Source organism: Hypanus sabinus, chromosome 22 (assembly GCF_030144855.1).
Source record: "Hypanus sabinus isolate sHypSab1 chromosome 22, sHypSab1.hap1, whole genome shotgun sequence".
Taxonomy (NCBI): Eukaryota; Metazoa; Chordata; class Chondrichthyes; order Myliobatiformes; family Dasyatidae; genus Hypanus; species Hypanus sabinus.
In genome coordinates, this window is record NC_082727.1 from 62,032,074 (window position 1) to 62,049,680 (window position 17,607).

Consider the following 17,607-nt stretch of genomic DNA (forward strand, 5'->3'; position numbering starts at 1 on the left):
ACGCTCTTATTTTGCTTAGCAGCCTCACGTGCTGCACCTTGTCAAAGCCTTCTGAAAATCCAAATACACCATGTCTACTGTAACTCCTTTGCTTACCCTGCTTGTAATTTCCTAAAAGAATTGCAGTAGGTTTGTGAGGCATGATTTTCCTTTCAGGAAACCATGCTAGCTTTGGCCTATCATGTCATGTGCCTCCGGGTACTCCATAATCTTGTCCCTAACAATAGATTCCAACAACTTCCCAACCACTAATGTCAGGCTAACAGGTCTATAGTTTCCAAATATACAGTGTCTAAAAAAAAGTATCCATCCCCTGGAAGTTTTCATGTTTTATTGTTTATAAGATTGAATCACAGTAGATTTAATATGGCTTTTTAATGCTAATGAACAGAAAAGACTCTCTTGTGTCAAACTGAAAATAAATTTCTACAAATTGGCCTAAATTTAATGCAGTTATTAAACACAAAATAACTAATTGCATAATTACTCACCACCTTCAAGTCAGTATTTAGTAGGTGGACCTTTGGCAGCAAATATAGCCTTGAGTCTGTGTGGATAAGTCCCTATCAGTTTTGCACATTAGGACACTGTAATTTTTCCCCATTTTTCTTTACAGATCTGCTCAAGCTCTGTCAGATTGCATGGAGATCATGAGTGAACAGCCCTTTTCCAGTCCAACCACAAATTCTCAGTTGGATTGAGGTCTGGACTGTGATTTAGCCACTTCAGGACATTAACTTTGTTGTTTTTAAGCCATTCCTGTGTAGCTTTGGCTTTATACTTGGGGTCAGTATCTTGTTGGAAAACAAATCTTCTCCGAAGTCACAGTTCTCTTGCAGACTGCATCAGATTTTCCTTCTGCATTCCCTGCATTCTGCTGTATTCATTTTACTGTCTACCTTCACAAGCCTTCCAGGGCTTGCTGCATGATGCAGCCACCACCATGCTTCATGGTAGAGATGGTGAGCTTTTGATGATGTGCAGAGTTTGCCTTATGCCAAACATTGCAATTACTCTTATGGCCAAAAGGCTCAATTATGGTTTTATCAGACCATAGAGCCTTCTTCCAGCTGACCTCAGAGTTCCACATGCCTTTTGGCAAACTCTAGTCGAGATCTCATGGATCTCTTATTCAACAGTGGCTTTCTCTTCGCCACTCTCCCATAAAGCTGCGATTGGTGAAGCACTGGGCAACAGTTGTTGTATGCACAGTCTCTCCCATCTCAGCCACTGAAGCTTGTAATTCCTCCAGAGTTGTCACAGGTCTCTTGGTGGTCACCCTCACTAGTCTCTTTCTTGTCCACACTCTGTTTTTGAGGATGGTCTGCTCCAGACTGATTTACAGCATTGCCATATTCTTTCCACTTCTTGATGACCGACTTAACTATATTCCAAGAGATATTTAATGATCCAGAAATTTTCTTGCATCATCTCCTGACGTGCTTTTTAATAAGCTTTTTACAGAGTTGCTTGGTGTTCTTTTGTCATCTCGGTGTAGTTTTTGCCAAGATACTGACTCACCAGCAGTTGGACCTTCCAGATACAGGTGTATTTTTACTATAATCAATTGAAACACCTTGATTGCACACTGGTTGATCTCCATTTAATACGTGACTTCTAAAACCAGTTAGCTGTACCAGTGTTTATTTTGTGTGTTATATTGAAGGGGTTGAATACTTGTGCAATCAATTATTTTGTGTTTTATATTTGTAATTAATTTAGATATAAATTGAAAGCCAATTGTACTAAGTACAGTAAATTGTCATTTTCATTATAAGTGACTGTGAATTAATGAATTTTGAGATGCTTTTTTTGTTCTTTTGTAGTTAGTCCAAATCAAAGTGTTAGACCATGCAAGACTCCATGCTCCCTCAGAACAACGTGTTCAAATTGCACAATCCAAGGTGTGGAATGCATGTGGTGCAGCAGTGCTCAGCGTTGTGTAGATTCCAATACCTACGTAATTTCTTTCCCATATGGACAATGTATGGAGTGGCAGACTGCAAATTGTCTTTGTAAGTATTTGATTGTTTGCTAATTTAATCTTTATTTTGGGATAACACAAATGACTTCAAAATTAATGGATTGAAAGTGACCACAGTCTCCTCATTTGAGCTCTTCAGTGGACTGGTGTACACGTGAAGAGGCCTATTTTGATGGTAAAATGGCAGAGTGAGTTCATACTTACAGTGCCTGGACTTAAGAGCCAAGTAAGTAAATTTAAAAAAATCACAAAAAATTAAAATTTCACAAAGTAGATAGATCCTGTCACTGACGTTTATTTGGTGTTTATGTTGGCCTTGATTTAGCAAAGAGAAATAGCAAAAACTACTGGCATCCACTGCTATAATGAAGAAATTCTGACAGCAGCTTGTGGAGTACATAAGGCACAGTTAAATGCAGAGGTTGCTGTCAGTGATTTCTTGCTTTTCTCCTGAGTGCATTGTCTTGATGCCTTCTCCAGCATAACCTTCAGAAGACAATGAACTAATAAGGTCTTCATTTAATTTCCACTGTTTCTAAGGCGAAAACCTCTCAAGAATCCTTTGACTTGTTGCAAGAAGTGCAGTTTGATTATAAATGGCATATCAAGTCATTATCACTTTGCAGCTTGTATAAAGATATGAATTGCACTTGTACGTCTGAATTTCCCTCAATTAAAAGGGCTTTTGGTTTGTTTGTAATGGGAGTAATGCTTTATGTTTTATGTCTCACATGTTTTATTCAGGTTTCAAGTTTTTTTTTAGGCAAAGGTTGGATATGGAATGTGATATGTTTTTTGAGGCATGTGAGTGAGAAAAATGGTGATCTGTAGTCTTTCAGATAGCCTAACTATGTACATTTGTCCTCTGGGTTTCTTTTTACTTACACAGACAACAAAATAATTTCATTAAATTGACTTAATGATATTTCTGTAGATCACCTGTGTTCATTGGATACTATTGAGGGGTGAATGGCACAGTGAAAGTAGTTTCTAGCAAAACACTCAGCAGAAATTTAATCTTGAACCTGGTAATTTTATTTGGTGCTACCCAGAATGTTATTAACTCTGAATAAAACTACAACTTGAAGTGGATCAGTGTCATGTTTCATGCGTAGGTATATTGTTTTGCTGCACTGACTTGGTTCATCCAAACTAAAACATTATTAAATGCTGCAGATTCCCTGTGTGAAGCTGTGGCTGAGCATCTCAAAGAACTGTGCACCTGCAGAACAAAATCACAATCTAAGTTGGCCAAATCATTAGAAGAGTATGAAATTTTACAATGCAGATCATTTATTTCCTCGACTGTGTTGTGGTTACCCAAAACTACTTAATGACCACTTTATCCGGTACACCAACACACTGGCTGGATAATGCAAATATCTAATCAGTCAATCATGCGGCAGCAGCTGAATGCAGATGTGGTCAAGGGGTTGAGCTGTTGCTCAGACTAAACATCAGAATGGGAAAGAAATATGATCGGAGTGACTTTGACCGTGGAATGGTGCCAGAGGGTTTGGCTTGAGTATCTTAGAAACTGCTGATCTCTTGGGAATTTCACACACAACGGTCTTGACAGTTTTCAGAAAATGGTGTGAGAATCAAAAGCATTCAGTGAATGGGAGGTCTGGGTGAAAATGTATTGTTAATGGGAGAGATCAGAGGAGAATGGCCCGACTGGTTCAAACTGACAGTGACCCAGATAACTACATGTTTATACAGTGGTGTGCAGAAGAACATCTCTGAACACCATAATATGCAAAGCTTGAGGTTGATGGTCTACAGCAACAGACCACACCAGGTTCTACTCATGTACCTAATAATCTGGCCATGGAGTGTATATCCTGTGCTGAGGCAAAAATATCCACCTTTCAAAGCCTTTTTAAATATACAAGTCTTCTTTCTTGCTGTAAATTGATTGGCATTATTGGCATTAATAGCTTTTATAAGAAAGCTGTTAGAACCTCTTTGCTCCATTCAAAATGGTTGCACTGCCTATGGTCATATCACATAGCTGCAACATTTTCCACTGTTGCCAGCATTCTGGTTATTCTCAGACTATGCTATAATTTTGAATTTGCATCCTGTTTCCTTTGTGCATCCACCAGGACGACACAAAGTGCTGACATTTCCAACTTCCAGTTATATCTGTTTTTGGCATCTACCCCAATCTGTCCTTCAGACAGCTTGGAGGGCTTCAGTTTGTCTTTTAGACTGAAGAAGGTTCCAGTCTGTTCTTCAGATGCCTTGGAAGGCTCCAATCTGTCTTTTTAGTCCCCTTAGAAGGCTGCAGACTGTCCTTCAGACACCTTAGAAGGCTGCAGACTGTCCTTCAGACACCTTAGAAGGTTCCAGTCTGTCCTTCAGACACCTTGGACGGTTCCAGTCTGTCCTTCAGACGCATTAGGAGGTTCCAGACTGTCCTTGAGACACATTAGAAGGTTCCAGACTGTCCATCAGACACATTAGAATGTTCCAGTCTGTCCTTCAGACACCTTAGAAGGTTCCAGACTGTCCTTCAGACACATTAGAATGTTCCAGTCTGTCCTTCAGACACATTAGAATGTTCCAGTCTGTCCTTCAGACACCTTAGAAGGTTCCAGACTGTCCTTCAGACACATTAGAATGTTCCAGTCTGTCCTTCAGACACATTAGAAGGTTCCAGTCTGTCCTTCAGACACCTTGGACGGTTCCAGACTGTCCTTCAGACACATTAGAATGTTCCAGTCTGTCCTTCAGACACCTTAGAATGTTCCAGTCTGTCCTTCAGACACATTAGAATGTTCCAGTCTGTCCTTCAGACACCTTAGAAGGTTCCAGACTGTCCTTCAGACACATTAGAATGTTCCAGTCTGTCCTTCAGACACCTTAGAATGTTCCAGTCTGTCCTTCAGACACATTAGAATGTTCCAGTCTGTCCTTCAGACACCTTAGAAGGTTCCAGACTGTCCTTCAGACACATTAGAATGTTCCAGTCTGTCCTTCAGACACATTAGAAGGTTCCAGTCTGTCCTTCAGACACCTTGGACGGTTCCAGACTGTCCTTCAGACACATTAGAATGTTCCAGTCTGTCCTTCAGACACCTTGGACGGTTCCAGTCTGTCCTTCAGACACCTTAGAAGGTTCCAGTCTGTCCTTCAGACACATTAGGAGGTTCCAGACTGTCCTTCAGACACATTAGAATGTTCCAGTTTGTCCATCAGACACATTAGAATGTTCCAGTCTGTCCATCAGACACATTAGAATGTTCCAGACTGTCCATCAGACACATTAGAATGTTCCAGTCTGTCCTTCAGACACCTTAGAAGGTTCCAGACTGTCCTTCAGACACATTAGAATGTTCCAGTCTGTCCATCAGACACATTAGAATGTTCCAGACTGTCCATCAGACACATTAGAATGTTCCAGTCTGTCCTTCAGACACCTTAGAAGGTTCCAGTCTGTCCTTCAGACACATTAGAATGTTCCAGTCTGTCCTTCAGACACCTTAGAAGGTTTCAGACTGTCCTTCAGACACATTAGAATGTTCCAGTCTGTCCTTCAGACACCTTAGAATGTTCCAGTCTGTCCTTCAGACACCTTAGAATGGTCCAGTCTGTCCATCAGACACATTAGAATGTTCCAGACTGTCCATCAGACACATTAGAATGTTCCAGTCTGTCCTTCAGACACCTTAGAAGGTTCCAGTCTGTCCTTCAGACACATTAGAATGTTCCAGACTGTCCTTCAGACACATTAGAAGGTTCCAGTCTGTCCTTCAGACACCTTAGAAGGTTCCAGTTTGTCCATCAGACACATTAGAATGTTCCAGTCTGTCCATCAGACACATTAGAATGTTCCAGTCTGTCCATCAGACACATTAGAATGTTCCAGACTGTCCTTCAGACACATTAGAATGTTCCAGTCTGTCCTTCAGACACATTAGAATGTTCCAGTCTGTCCTTCAGACACATTAGAATGTTCCAGACTGTCCTTCAGACACATTAGAATGTACCAGTCTGTCCATCAGACACATTAGAATGTTCCAGACTGTCCTTCAGACACATTAGAATGTTCCAGTCTGTCCTTCAGACACCTTAGAAGGTTCCAGACTGTCCTTCAGACACATTAGAATGTTCCAGTCTGTCCTTCAGACACCTTAGAAGGTTCCAGTCTGTCCTTCAGACACATTAGAATGTTCCAGTCTGTCCTTCAGACACATTAGAATGTTCCAGTCTGTCCATCAGACACATTAGAATGTTCCAGACTGTCCTTCAGACACATTAGAATGTTCCAGTCTGTCCATCAGACACCTTAGAAGGTTCCAGACTGTCCTTCAGACACATTAGAATGTTCCAGTCTGTCCATCAGACACATTAGAATGTTCCAGACTGTCCATCAGACACCTCAGAAGGTTCCAGTCTGTCCTTCAGACACCTTGGACGGTTCCAGTCTGTCCTTCAGACACCTTAGAAGGTTCCAGACTGTCCTTCAGACACATTAGAATGCTCCAGTCTGTCCTTCAGACACCTTAGAAGGTTCCAGACTGTCCTTCAGACACATTAGAAGGTTCCAGTCTGTCCTTCAGACACCTTAGAAGGTTCCAGTCTATCCTTCAGACACATTAGAATGCTCCAGTCTGTCCTTCAGACACCTTGGACGGTTCCAGACTGTCCTTCAGACACATTAGAATGTTCCAGTCTGTCCTTCAGACACCTTGGACGGTTCCAGTCTGTCCTTCAGACACATTAGAATGTTCCAGACTGTCCATCAGACACATTAGAATGTTCCAGTCTGTCCTTCAGACACCTTAGAAGGTTCCAGTCTGTCCTTCAGACACATTAGAATGTTCCAGACTGTCCTTCAGACACATTAGAAGGTTCCAGTCTGTCCTTCAGACACCTTAGAAGGTTCCAGTTTGTCCATCAGACACATTAGAATGTTCCAGTCTGTCCATCAGACACATTAGAATGTTCCAGACTGTCCATCAGACACATTAGAATGTTCCAGTCTGTCCTTCAGACACCTTAGAAGGTTCCAGACTGTCCTTCAGACACATTAGAATGTTCCAGTCTGTCCATCAGACACATTAGAATGTTCCAGACTGTCCTTCAGACACATTAGAATGTTCCAGTCTGTCCTTCAGACACATTAGAATGTTCCAGACTGTCCTTCAGACACATTAGAATGTTCCAGTCTGTCCTTCAGACACATTAGAATGTACCAGTCTGTCCATCAGACACATTAGAATGTTCCAGACTGTCATTCAGACACATTAGAATGTTCCAGTCTGTCCTTCAGACACATTAGAATGTTCCAGACTGTCCTTCAGACACATTAGAATGTTCCAGTCTGTCCTTCAGACACATTAGAATGTACCAGTCTGTCCATCAGACACATTAGAATGTTCCAGACTGTCCTTCAGACACATTAGAATGTTCCAGTCTGTCCTTCAGACACATTAGAATGTTCCAGTCTGTCCATCAGACACATTAGAATGTTCCAGACTGTCCTTCAGACACATTAGAATGTTCCAGTCTGTCCTTCAGACACATTAGAATGTACCAGTCTGTCCATCAGACACATTAGAATGTTCCAGACTGTCCTTCAGACACATTAGAATGTTCCAGTCTGTCCTTCAGACACATTAGAATGTTCCAGACTGTCCTTCAGACACATTAGAATGTTCCAGTCTGTCCTTCAGACACATTAGAATGTACCAGTCTGTCCATCAGACACATTAGAATGTTCCAGACTGTCCTTCAGACACATTAGAATGTTCCAGTCTGTCCTTCAGACACATTAGAATGTACCAGTCTGTCCATCAGACACATTAGAATGTTCCAGTCTGTCCATCAGACACCTTAGACGGTTCCAGTCTGTCCTTCAGACACATTAGAATGCTCCAGTCTGTCCTTCAGACACCTTGGACGGTTCCAGACTGTCCTTCAGACACATTAGAATGTTCCAGTCTGTCCTTCAGACACCTTGGACGGTTCCAGTCTGTCCTTCAGACACATTAGAATGTTCCAGACTGTCCATCAGACACATTAGAATGTTCCAGTCTGTCCTTCAGACACCTTAGAAGGTTCCAGTCTGTCCTTCAGACACATTAGAATGTTCCAGACTGTCCTTCAGACACATTAGAAGGTTCCAGTCTGTCCTTCAGACACCTTAGAAGGTTCCAGTTTGTCCATCAGACACATTAGAATGTTCCAGTCTGTCCATCAGACACATTAGAATGTTCCAGACTGTCCATCAGACACATTAGAATGTTCCAGTCTGTCCTTCAGACACATTAGAATGTTCCAGTCTGTCCTTCAGACACATTAGAATGTTCCAGTCTGTCCTTCAGACACATTAGAATGTTCCAGACTGTCCTTCAGACACATTAGAATGTTCCAGTCTGTCCTTCAGACACATTAGAATGTACCAGTCTGTCCATCAGACACATTAGAATGTTCCAGACTGTCCTTCAGACACATTAGAATGTTCCAGTCTGTCCTTCAGACAACTTAGAAGGTTCCAGACTGTCCTTCAGACACATTAGAATGTTCCAGTCTGTCCTTCAGACACATTAGAATGTTCCAGTCTGTCCATCAGACACATTAGAATGTTCCAGACTGTCCATCAGACACATTAGAAGGTTCCAGACTGTCCTTCAGACACATGGGACGGTTCCAGACTGTCCTTCAGACACCTCAGAAGGTTCCAGACTGTCCTTCAGACACATCAGAAGGTTCCAGACTGTCCATCAGACACCTTAGATGGTTCCAGACTGTCCTTCAGACACCTCAGAAGGTTCCAGACTGTCCTTCAGACACCTGGGACGGTTCCAGACTGTCCTTCAGACACCTCAGAAGGTTCCAGTCTGTCCATCAGACACCTTAGACGGTTCCAGTCTGTCCTTCAGACACATTAGAATGCTCCAGTCTGTCCTTCAGACACCTTGGACGGTTCCAGACTGTCCTTCAGACACATTAGAATGTTCCAGTCTGTCCTTCAGACACCTTGGACGGTTCCAGTCTGTCCTTCAGACACATTAGAATGTTCCAGACTGTCCATCAGACACATTAGAATGTTCCAGTCTGTCCTTCAGACACCTTAGAAGGTTCCAGTCTGTCCTTCAGACACATTAGAATGTTCCAGACTGTCCTTCAGACACATTAGAAGGTTCCAGTCTGTCCTTCAGACACCTTAGAAGGTTCCAGTTTGTCCATCAGACACATTAGAATGTTCCAGTCTGTCCATCAGACACATTAGAATGTTCCAGACTGTCCATCAGACACATTAGAATGTTCCAGTCTGTCCTTCAGACACCTTAGAAGGTTCCAGACTGTCCTTCAGACACATTAGAATGTTCCAGTCTGTCCATCAGACACATTAGAATGTTCCAGACTGTCCTTCAGACACATTAGAATGTTCCAGTCTGTCCTTCAGACACATTAGAATGTTCCAGTCTGTCCTTCAGACACATTAGAATGTTCCAGACTGTCCTTCAGACACATTAGAATGTTCCAGTCTGTCCTTCAGACACATTAGAATGTACCAGTCTGTCCATCAGACACATTAGAATGTTCCAGACTGTCCTTCAGACACATTAGAATGTTCCAGTCTGTCCTTCAGACACCTTAGAAGGTTCCAGACTGTCCTTCAGACACATTAGAATGTTCCAGTCTGTCCTTCAGACACATTAGAATGTTCCAGTCTGTCCATCAGACACATTAGAATGTTCCAGACTGTCCATCAGACACATTAGAAGGTTCCAGACTGTCCTTCAGACACCTGGGACGGTTCCAGACTGTCCTTCAGACACCTCAGAAGGTTCCAGACTGTCCTTCAGACACCTCAGAAGGTTCCAGACTGTCCATCAGACACCTTAGATGGTTCCAGACTGTCCTTCAGACACCTCAGAAGGTTCCAGACTGTCCTTCAGACACCTGGGACGGTTCCAGACTGTCCTTCAGACACCTCAGAAGGTTCCAGTCTGTCCATCAGACACATTAGAAGGTTCAAGTCTGTCCATCAGACACATTAGAAGGTTCCAGTCTGTCCTTCAGACACATTAGAAGGTTCCAGTCTGTCCATCAGACACCTCAGAAGGTTCCAGACTGTCCTTCAGACACCTGGGACGGTTCCAGACTGTCCTTCAGACACCTCAGAAGGTTCCAGACTGTCCTTCAGACACCTCAGAAGGTTCCAGACTGTCCTTCAGACACCTCAGAAGGTTCCAGACTGTCCATCAGACACCTCAGAAGGATCCAGTCTGTCCTTCAGACACATTAGAATGTTCCAGACTGTCCTTCAGACACCTCAGAAGGTTCCAGTCTGTCCATCAGACACATTAGAAGGTTCCAGTCTGTCCTTCAGACACATTAGAATGTTCCAGTCTGTCCTTCAGACACCTTAGAAGGTTCCAGACTGTCCTTCAGACACATTAGAATGTTCCAGTCTGTCCTTCAGACACCTTAGAATGTTCCAGTCTGTCCTTCAGACACCTTAGAATGGTACAGTCTGTCCATCAGACACATTAGAATGTTCCAGACTGTCCATCAGACACATTAGAATGTTCCAGTCTGTCCTTCAGACACCTTAGAAGGTTCCAGTCTGTCCTTCAGACACATTAGAATGTTCCAGACTGTCCTTCAGACACATTAGAAGGTTCCAGTCTGTCCTTCAGACACCTTAGAAGGTTCCAGTCTGTCCATCAGACACATTAGAATGTTCCAGTCTGTCCATCAGACACATTAGAATGTTCCAGTCTGTCCATCAGACACATTAGAATGTTCCAGACTGTCCTTCAGACACATTAGAATGTTCCAGTCTGTCCTTCAGACACATTAGAATGTTCCAGTCTGTCCTTCAGACACATTAGAATGTTCCAGACTGTCCTTCAGACACATTAGAATGTACCAGTCTGTCCATCAGACACATTAGAATGTTCCAGACTGTCCTTCAGACACATTAGAATGTTCCAGTCTGTCCTTCAGACACCTTAGAAGGTTCCAGACTGTCCTTCAGACACATTAGAATGTTCCAGTCTGTCCTTCAGACACCTTAGAAGGTTCCAGTCTGTCCTTCAGACACATTAGCATGTTCCAGTCTGTCCTTCAGACACATTAGAATGTTCCAGTCTGTCCATCAGACACATTAGAAGGTTCCAGACTGTCCTTCAGACACATTAGAATGTTCCAGTCTGTCCATCAGACACATTAGAATGTTCCAGACTGTCCATCAGACACCTCAGAAGGTTTCAGTCTGTCCTTCAGACACCTTGGACGGTTCCAGTCTGTCCTTCAGACACATTAGGAGGTTCCAGACTGTCCTTCAGACACATTAGAAGGTTCCAGACTGTCCATCAGACACATTAGAATGCTCCAGTCTGTCCTTCAGACACCTTAGAAGGTTCCAGACTGTCCTTCAGACACATTAGAAGGTTCCAGACTGTCCTTCAGACACATTAGAATGCTCCAGTCTGTCCTTCAGACACCTTAGAAGGTTCCAGACTGTCCTTCAGACACATTAGAAGGTTCCAGTCTGTCCTTCAGACACCTTAGAAGGTTCCAGTCTATACTTCAGACACCTTAGACGGTTCCAGTCTGTCCATCAGACACCTTAGACGGTTCCAGTCTGTCCTTCAGACACATTAGAATGCTCCAGTCTGTCCTTCAGACACCTTGGACGGTTCCAGACTGTCCTTCAGACACATTAGAATGTTCCAGTCTGTCCTTCAGACACCTTGGACGGTTCCAGTCTGTCCTTCAGACACATTAGGAGGTTCCAGACTGTCCTTCAGACACATTAGAATGTTCCAGTTTGTCCATCAGACACATTAGAATGTTCCAGTCTGTCCATCAGACACATTAGAATGTTCCAGACTGTCCATCAGACACATTAGAATGTTCCAGTCTGTCCTTCAGACACCTTAGAAGGTTCCAGACTGTCCTTCAGACACATTAGAATGTTCCAGTCTGTCCTTCAGACACCTTAGAATGTTCCAGTCTGTCCATCAGACACATTAGAATGTTCCAGACTGTCCATCAGACACATTAGAATGTTCCAGTCTGTCCTTCAGACACCTTAGAAGGTTCCAGTCTGTCCTTCAGACACATTAGAATGTTCCAGACTGTCCTTCAGACACATTAGAAGGTTCCAGTCTGTCCTTCAGACACCTTAGAAGGTTACAGTTTGTCCATCAGACACATTAGAATGTTCCAGTCTGTCCATCAGACACATTAGAATGTTCCAGACTGTCCATCAGACACATTAGAATGTTCCAGTCTGTCCTTCAGACACCTTAGAAGGTTCCAGACTGTCCTTCAGACACATTAGAATGTTCCAGTCTGTCCATCAGACACATTAGAATGTTCCAGGCTGTCCTTCAGACACATTAGAATGTTCCAGTCTGTCCTTCAGACACATTAGAATGTTCCAGTCTGTCCTTCAGACACATTAGAATGTTCCAGACTGTCCTTCAGACACATTAGAATGTTCCAGTCTGTCCTTCAGACACATTAGAATGTTCCAGTCTGTCCATCAGACACATTAGAATGTTCCAGACTGTCCTTCAGACACATTAGAATGTTCCAGTCTGTCCTTCAGACACCTTAGAAGGTTCCAGACTGTCCTTCAGACACATTAGAATGTTCCAGTCTGTCCTTCAGACACATTAGAATGTTCCAGTCTGTCCATCAGACACATTAGAAGGTTCCAGTCTGTCCATCAGACACATTAGAATGTTCCAGACTGTCCATCAGACACATTAGAAGGTTCCAGACTGTCCTTCAGACACCTGGGACGGTTCCAGACTGTCCTTCAGACACCTCAGAAGGTTCCAGACTGTCCATCAGACACCTGGGACGGTTCCAGACTGTCCTTCAGACACCTCAGAAGGTTCCAGACTGTCCTTCAGACACCTGGGACGGTTCCAGACTCTCCTTCAGATACCTCAGAAGGTTCCAGACTGTCCTTCAGACACCTCAGAAGGTTCCAGACTGTCCATCAGACACCTCAGAAGGATCCAGACTGTCCTTCAGACACCTGGGACGGTTCCAGACTGTCCTTCAGACACCTCAGAAGGTTCCAGTCTGTCCATCAGACACATTAGAAGGTTCCAGTCTGTCCTTCAGACACATTAGAAGGTTCCAGTCTGTCCATCAGACACCTCAGAAGGTTCCAGACTGTCCTTCAGACACATTAGAAGGTTCCAGTCTGTCCTTCAGACACCTTAGAAGGTTCCAGACTGTCCTTCAGACACATTAGAAGGTTCCAGTCTGTCCTTCAGACACATTAGAAGGTTCCAGACTGTCCATCAGACACATTAGGTTCCAGACTGTCCATCAGACACCTTAGAAGGTTCCAGACTGTCCTTCAGACACCTTAGAAGGTTCCAGTCTATCCATCAGACACCTTAGAAGGTTCCAGACTGTCCATCAGACACATTAGACGGTTCCAGTCTGTCCTTCAGACACATTAGAATGTTCCAGTCTGTCCTTCAGACACATTAGAAGGTTCCAGTCTGTCCTTCAGACACATTAGAAGGTTCCAGTCTGTCCATCAGACACCTCAGAAGGTTCCAGACTGTCCATCAGACACCTCAGAAGGATCCAGACTGTCCTTCAGACACCTGGGACGGTTCCAGACTGTCCTTCAGACACATTAGAATGTTCCAGTCTGTCCATCAGACACATTAGAAGGTTCCAGTCTGTCCTTCAGACACATTAGAAGGTTCCAGTCTGTCCGTCAGACACCTCAGAAGGTTCCAGACTGTCCTTCAGACACATTAGAAGGTTCCAGTCTGTCCTTCAGACACCTTAGAAGGTTCCAGACTGTCCTTCAGACACATTAGAAGGTTCCAGTCTGTCCTTCAGACACATTAGAAGGTTCCAGACTGTCCATCATACACATTAGGTTCCAGACTGTCCAGCAGACACCTTAGAAGGTTCCAGACTGTCCTTCAGACACCTTAGAAGGTTCCAGTCTGTCCATCAGACACCTTAGAAGGTTCCAGACTGTCCATCAGACACATTAGAAGGTTCCAGTCTGTCCTTCAGACACATTAGAATGTTCCAGTCTGTCCTTCAGACACATTAGAAGGTTCCAGTCTGTCCTTCAGACACATTAGAAGGTTCCAGTCTGTCCATCAGACACATTAGAAGGTTCCAGTCTGTCCATCAGACACCTTAGAAGGTTCCAGTCTGTCCTTCAGACACATTAGAAGATTCCAGTCTGTCCTTCAGACACATTAGAATGTTCCAGTCTGTCCTTCAGACACATTAGAATGTTCCAGTCTGTCCATCAGACACATTAGAATGTTCCAGTCTGTCCTTCAGACACATTAGAATGTTCCAGTCTGTCCTTCAGACACATTAGAATGTTCCAGTCTGTCCTTCAGACACATTAGAAGGTTCCAGTCTGTCCTTCAGACACATTAGAATGTTCCAGTCTGTCCTTCAGACACATTAGAAGGTTCCAGTCTGTCCTTCAGACACATTAGAATGTTCCAGTCTGTCCATCAGACACATTAGAAGGTTCCAGTCTGTCCATCAGACACCTTAGAAGGTTCCAGTCTGTCCTTCAGACACCTCAGAAGGTTCCAGACTGTCCATCAGACACATTAGAAGGTTCCAGTCTGTCCATCAGACACCTTAGAAGGTTCCAGTCTGTCCTTCAGACACCTTAGAAGGTTCCAGACTGTCCTTCAGACACATTAGAAGGTTCCAGTCTGTCCTTCAGACACCTTAGAAGGTTCCAGACTGTCCTTCAGACAGATTAGTAGGTTCCAGTCCGTCCTTCAGACACATTAGAAGGTTCCAGACTGTCCATCAGACACATTAGGTTCCAGACTGTCCATCAGACACCTTAGAAGGTTCCAGTCTGTCCATCAGACACCTTAGAAGGTTCTAGACTGTCCATCAGACACATTAGAAGGTTCCAGTCTGTCCATCAGACACCTTAGAAGGTTCCAGACTGTCCTTCAGACACATTAGAATGTTCCAGACTGTCCATCAGACACCTTAGAAGGTTCCAGACTGTCCTTCAGACACATTAGAATGTTCCAGTCTGTCCATCAGACACCTTAGAAGGTTCCAGACTGTCCTTCAGACACATTAGAAGGTTCCAGTCTGTCCTTCAGACACATTAGAATGTTCCAGACTGTCCTTCAGACACATTAGAAGGTTCCAGTCTGTCCTACAGACACCTTAGAAGGTTCCAGACTGTCCTTCAGACACATTAGAAGGTTCCAGTCTGTCCTTCAGACACATTAGAAGGTTCCAGACTGTCCATCAGACACATTAGGTTCCAGACTGTCCATCAGACACCTTAGAAGGTTCCAGTCTGTCCATCAGATACCTTAGAAGGTTCCAGACTGTCCATCAGACACATTAGAAGGTTCCAGTCTGTCCATCAGACACCTTAGAAGGTTCCAGACTGTCCTTCAGACACATTAGAATGTTCCAGACTGTCCATCAGACACCTTAGAAGGTTCCAGACTGTCCTTCAGACACATTAGAATGTTCCAGACTGTCCATCAGACACCTTAGAAGTTTCCAGACTGTCCTTCAGACACAGTAGAATGTTCCAGTCTGTCCATCAGACACCTTAGAAGTTTCCAGACTGTCCTTCAGACACATTAGAATGTTCCAGATTGTCCTTCAGACACCTGGGACGGTTCCAGACTGTCCTTCAGACACCTGAGAAGGTTCCAGACTGTCCATCAGACACATTAGAATGTTCCAGACTGTCCTTCAGACACCTGGGACGGTTCCAGACTGTCCTTCAGACACCTCAGAAGGTTCCAGACTGTCCATCAGACACATTAGAAGGTTCCAGACTGTCCTTCAGACACATTAGAGTGTTCCAGACTGTCCTTCAGACACCTGGGACGGTTCCAGACTGTCCTTCAGACACCTCAGAGTGTTCCAGACTGTCCATCAGACACATTAGGTTCCAGACTGTCCATCAGACACCTTAGAAGGTTCCAGACTGTCCTTCAGACACATTAGAAGGTTCCAGTCTGTCCTTCAGACACATTAGAAGGTTCCAGACTGTCCATCAGACACATTAGGTTCTAGACTGTCCATCAGACACCTTAGAAGGTTCCAGACTGTCCTTCAGACACCTTAGAAGGTTCCAGTCTGTCCATCAGACACCTTAGAAGGTTCCAGACTGTCCATCAGACACATTAGAAGGTTCCAGTCTGTCCATCAGACACCTTAGAAGGTTCCAGTCTGTCCTTCAGACACATTAGAATGTTCCAGACTGTCCTTCAGACACATTAGAAGGTTCCAGTCTGTCCTTCAGACACCTTAGAAGGTTCCAGACTGTCCTTCAGACACATTAGGTTCCAGTCTGTCCTTCAGACACATTAGAAGGTTCCAGACTGTCCATCAGACACATTAGGTTCCAGACTGTCCATCAGACACCTTAGAAGGTTCCAGACTGTCCTTCAGACACATTAGAAGGTTCCAGTCTGTCCTTCAGACACATTAGAAGGTTCCAGACTGTCCATCAGACACATTAGGTTCCAGACTGTCCATCAGACACCTTAGAAGGTTCCAGACTGTCCTTCAGACACCTTAGAAGGTTCCAGTCTGTCCATCAGACACCTTAGAAGGTTCCAGACTGTCCATCAGACACATTAGAAGGTTCCAGACTGTCCATCAGACACCTTAGAAGGTTCCAGACTGTCCTTCAGACACATTAGAATGTTCCAGACTGTCCATCAGACACCTAAGAAGGTTCCAGACTGTCCTTCAGACACATTAGAATGTTCCAGTCTGTCCATCAGACACCTTAGAAGGTTCCAGACTGTCCTTCAGACACCTGGGACGGTTCCAGACTGTCCTTCAGACACCTCAGAAGGTTCCAGACTGTCCATCAGACACATTAGAATGTTCCAGACTGTCCTTCAGACACCTGGGACGGTTCCAGACTGTCCTTCAGACACCTCAGAAGATTCCAGACTGTCCATCAGACACATTAGAAGGTTCCAGACTGTCCTTCAGACACATTAGAGTGTTCCAGACTGTCCTTCAGACACCTGGGACGGTTCCAGACTGTCCTTCAGACACCTCAGAAGGTTCCAGACTGTCCATCAGACACATTAGAAGGTTCCAGTCTGTCCTTCAGACACATTAGAAGGTTCCAGTCTGTCCATCAGACACCTCAGAAGGTTCCAGACTGTCCTTCAGACACATTAGAAGGTTCCAGTCTGTCCTTCAGACACCTTAGAAGGTTCCAGACTGTCCTTCAGACACATTAGAAGGTTCCAGTCTGTCCTTCAGACACATTAGAAGGTTCCAGACTGTCCATCAGAGACATTAGGTTCCGGACTGTCCATCAGACACCTTAGAAGGTTCCAGACTGTCCTTCAGACACCTTAGAAGTTTCCAGTCTGTCCATCAGACACCTTAGAAGGTTCCAGACTGTCCATCAGACACATTAGAAGGTTCCAGTCTGTCCTTCAGACACATTAGAATGTTCCAGTCTGTCCTTCAGACACATTAGAAGGTTCCAGTCTGTCCTTCAGACACATTAGAAGGTTCCAGTCTGTCGATCAGACACATTAGAATGTTCCAGTCTGTCCATCAGACACCTTAGAAGGTTCCAGTCTGTCCTTCAGACACATTAGAAGATTCCA

The 17,607-nt window shown here is 44.1% G+C and overlaps 1 protein-coding gene across 1 annotated transcript in view; it reads left to right on the forward strand.

Moving 5' to 3' along the window:
- atrnl1b (attractin-like 1b) overlaps positions 1-17,607 on the forward strand; it is a 1,024,737-nt gene that overhangs the window by 282,446 nt on the left and 724,684 nt on the right. Inside the window, exon 17 of the mRNA XM_059947922.1 lies at positions 1,827-2,015. Coding sequence (XP_059803905.1) covers positions 1,827-2,015 — 189 coding nt within the window. The remainder of the gene's footprint in view (positions 1-1,826; positions 2,016-17,607) is intronic.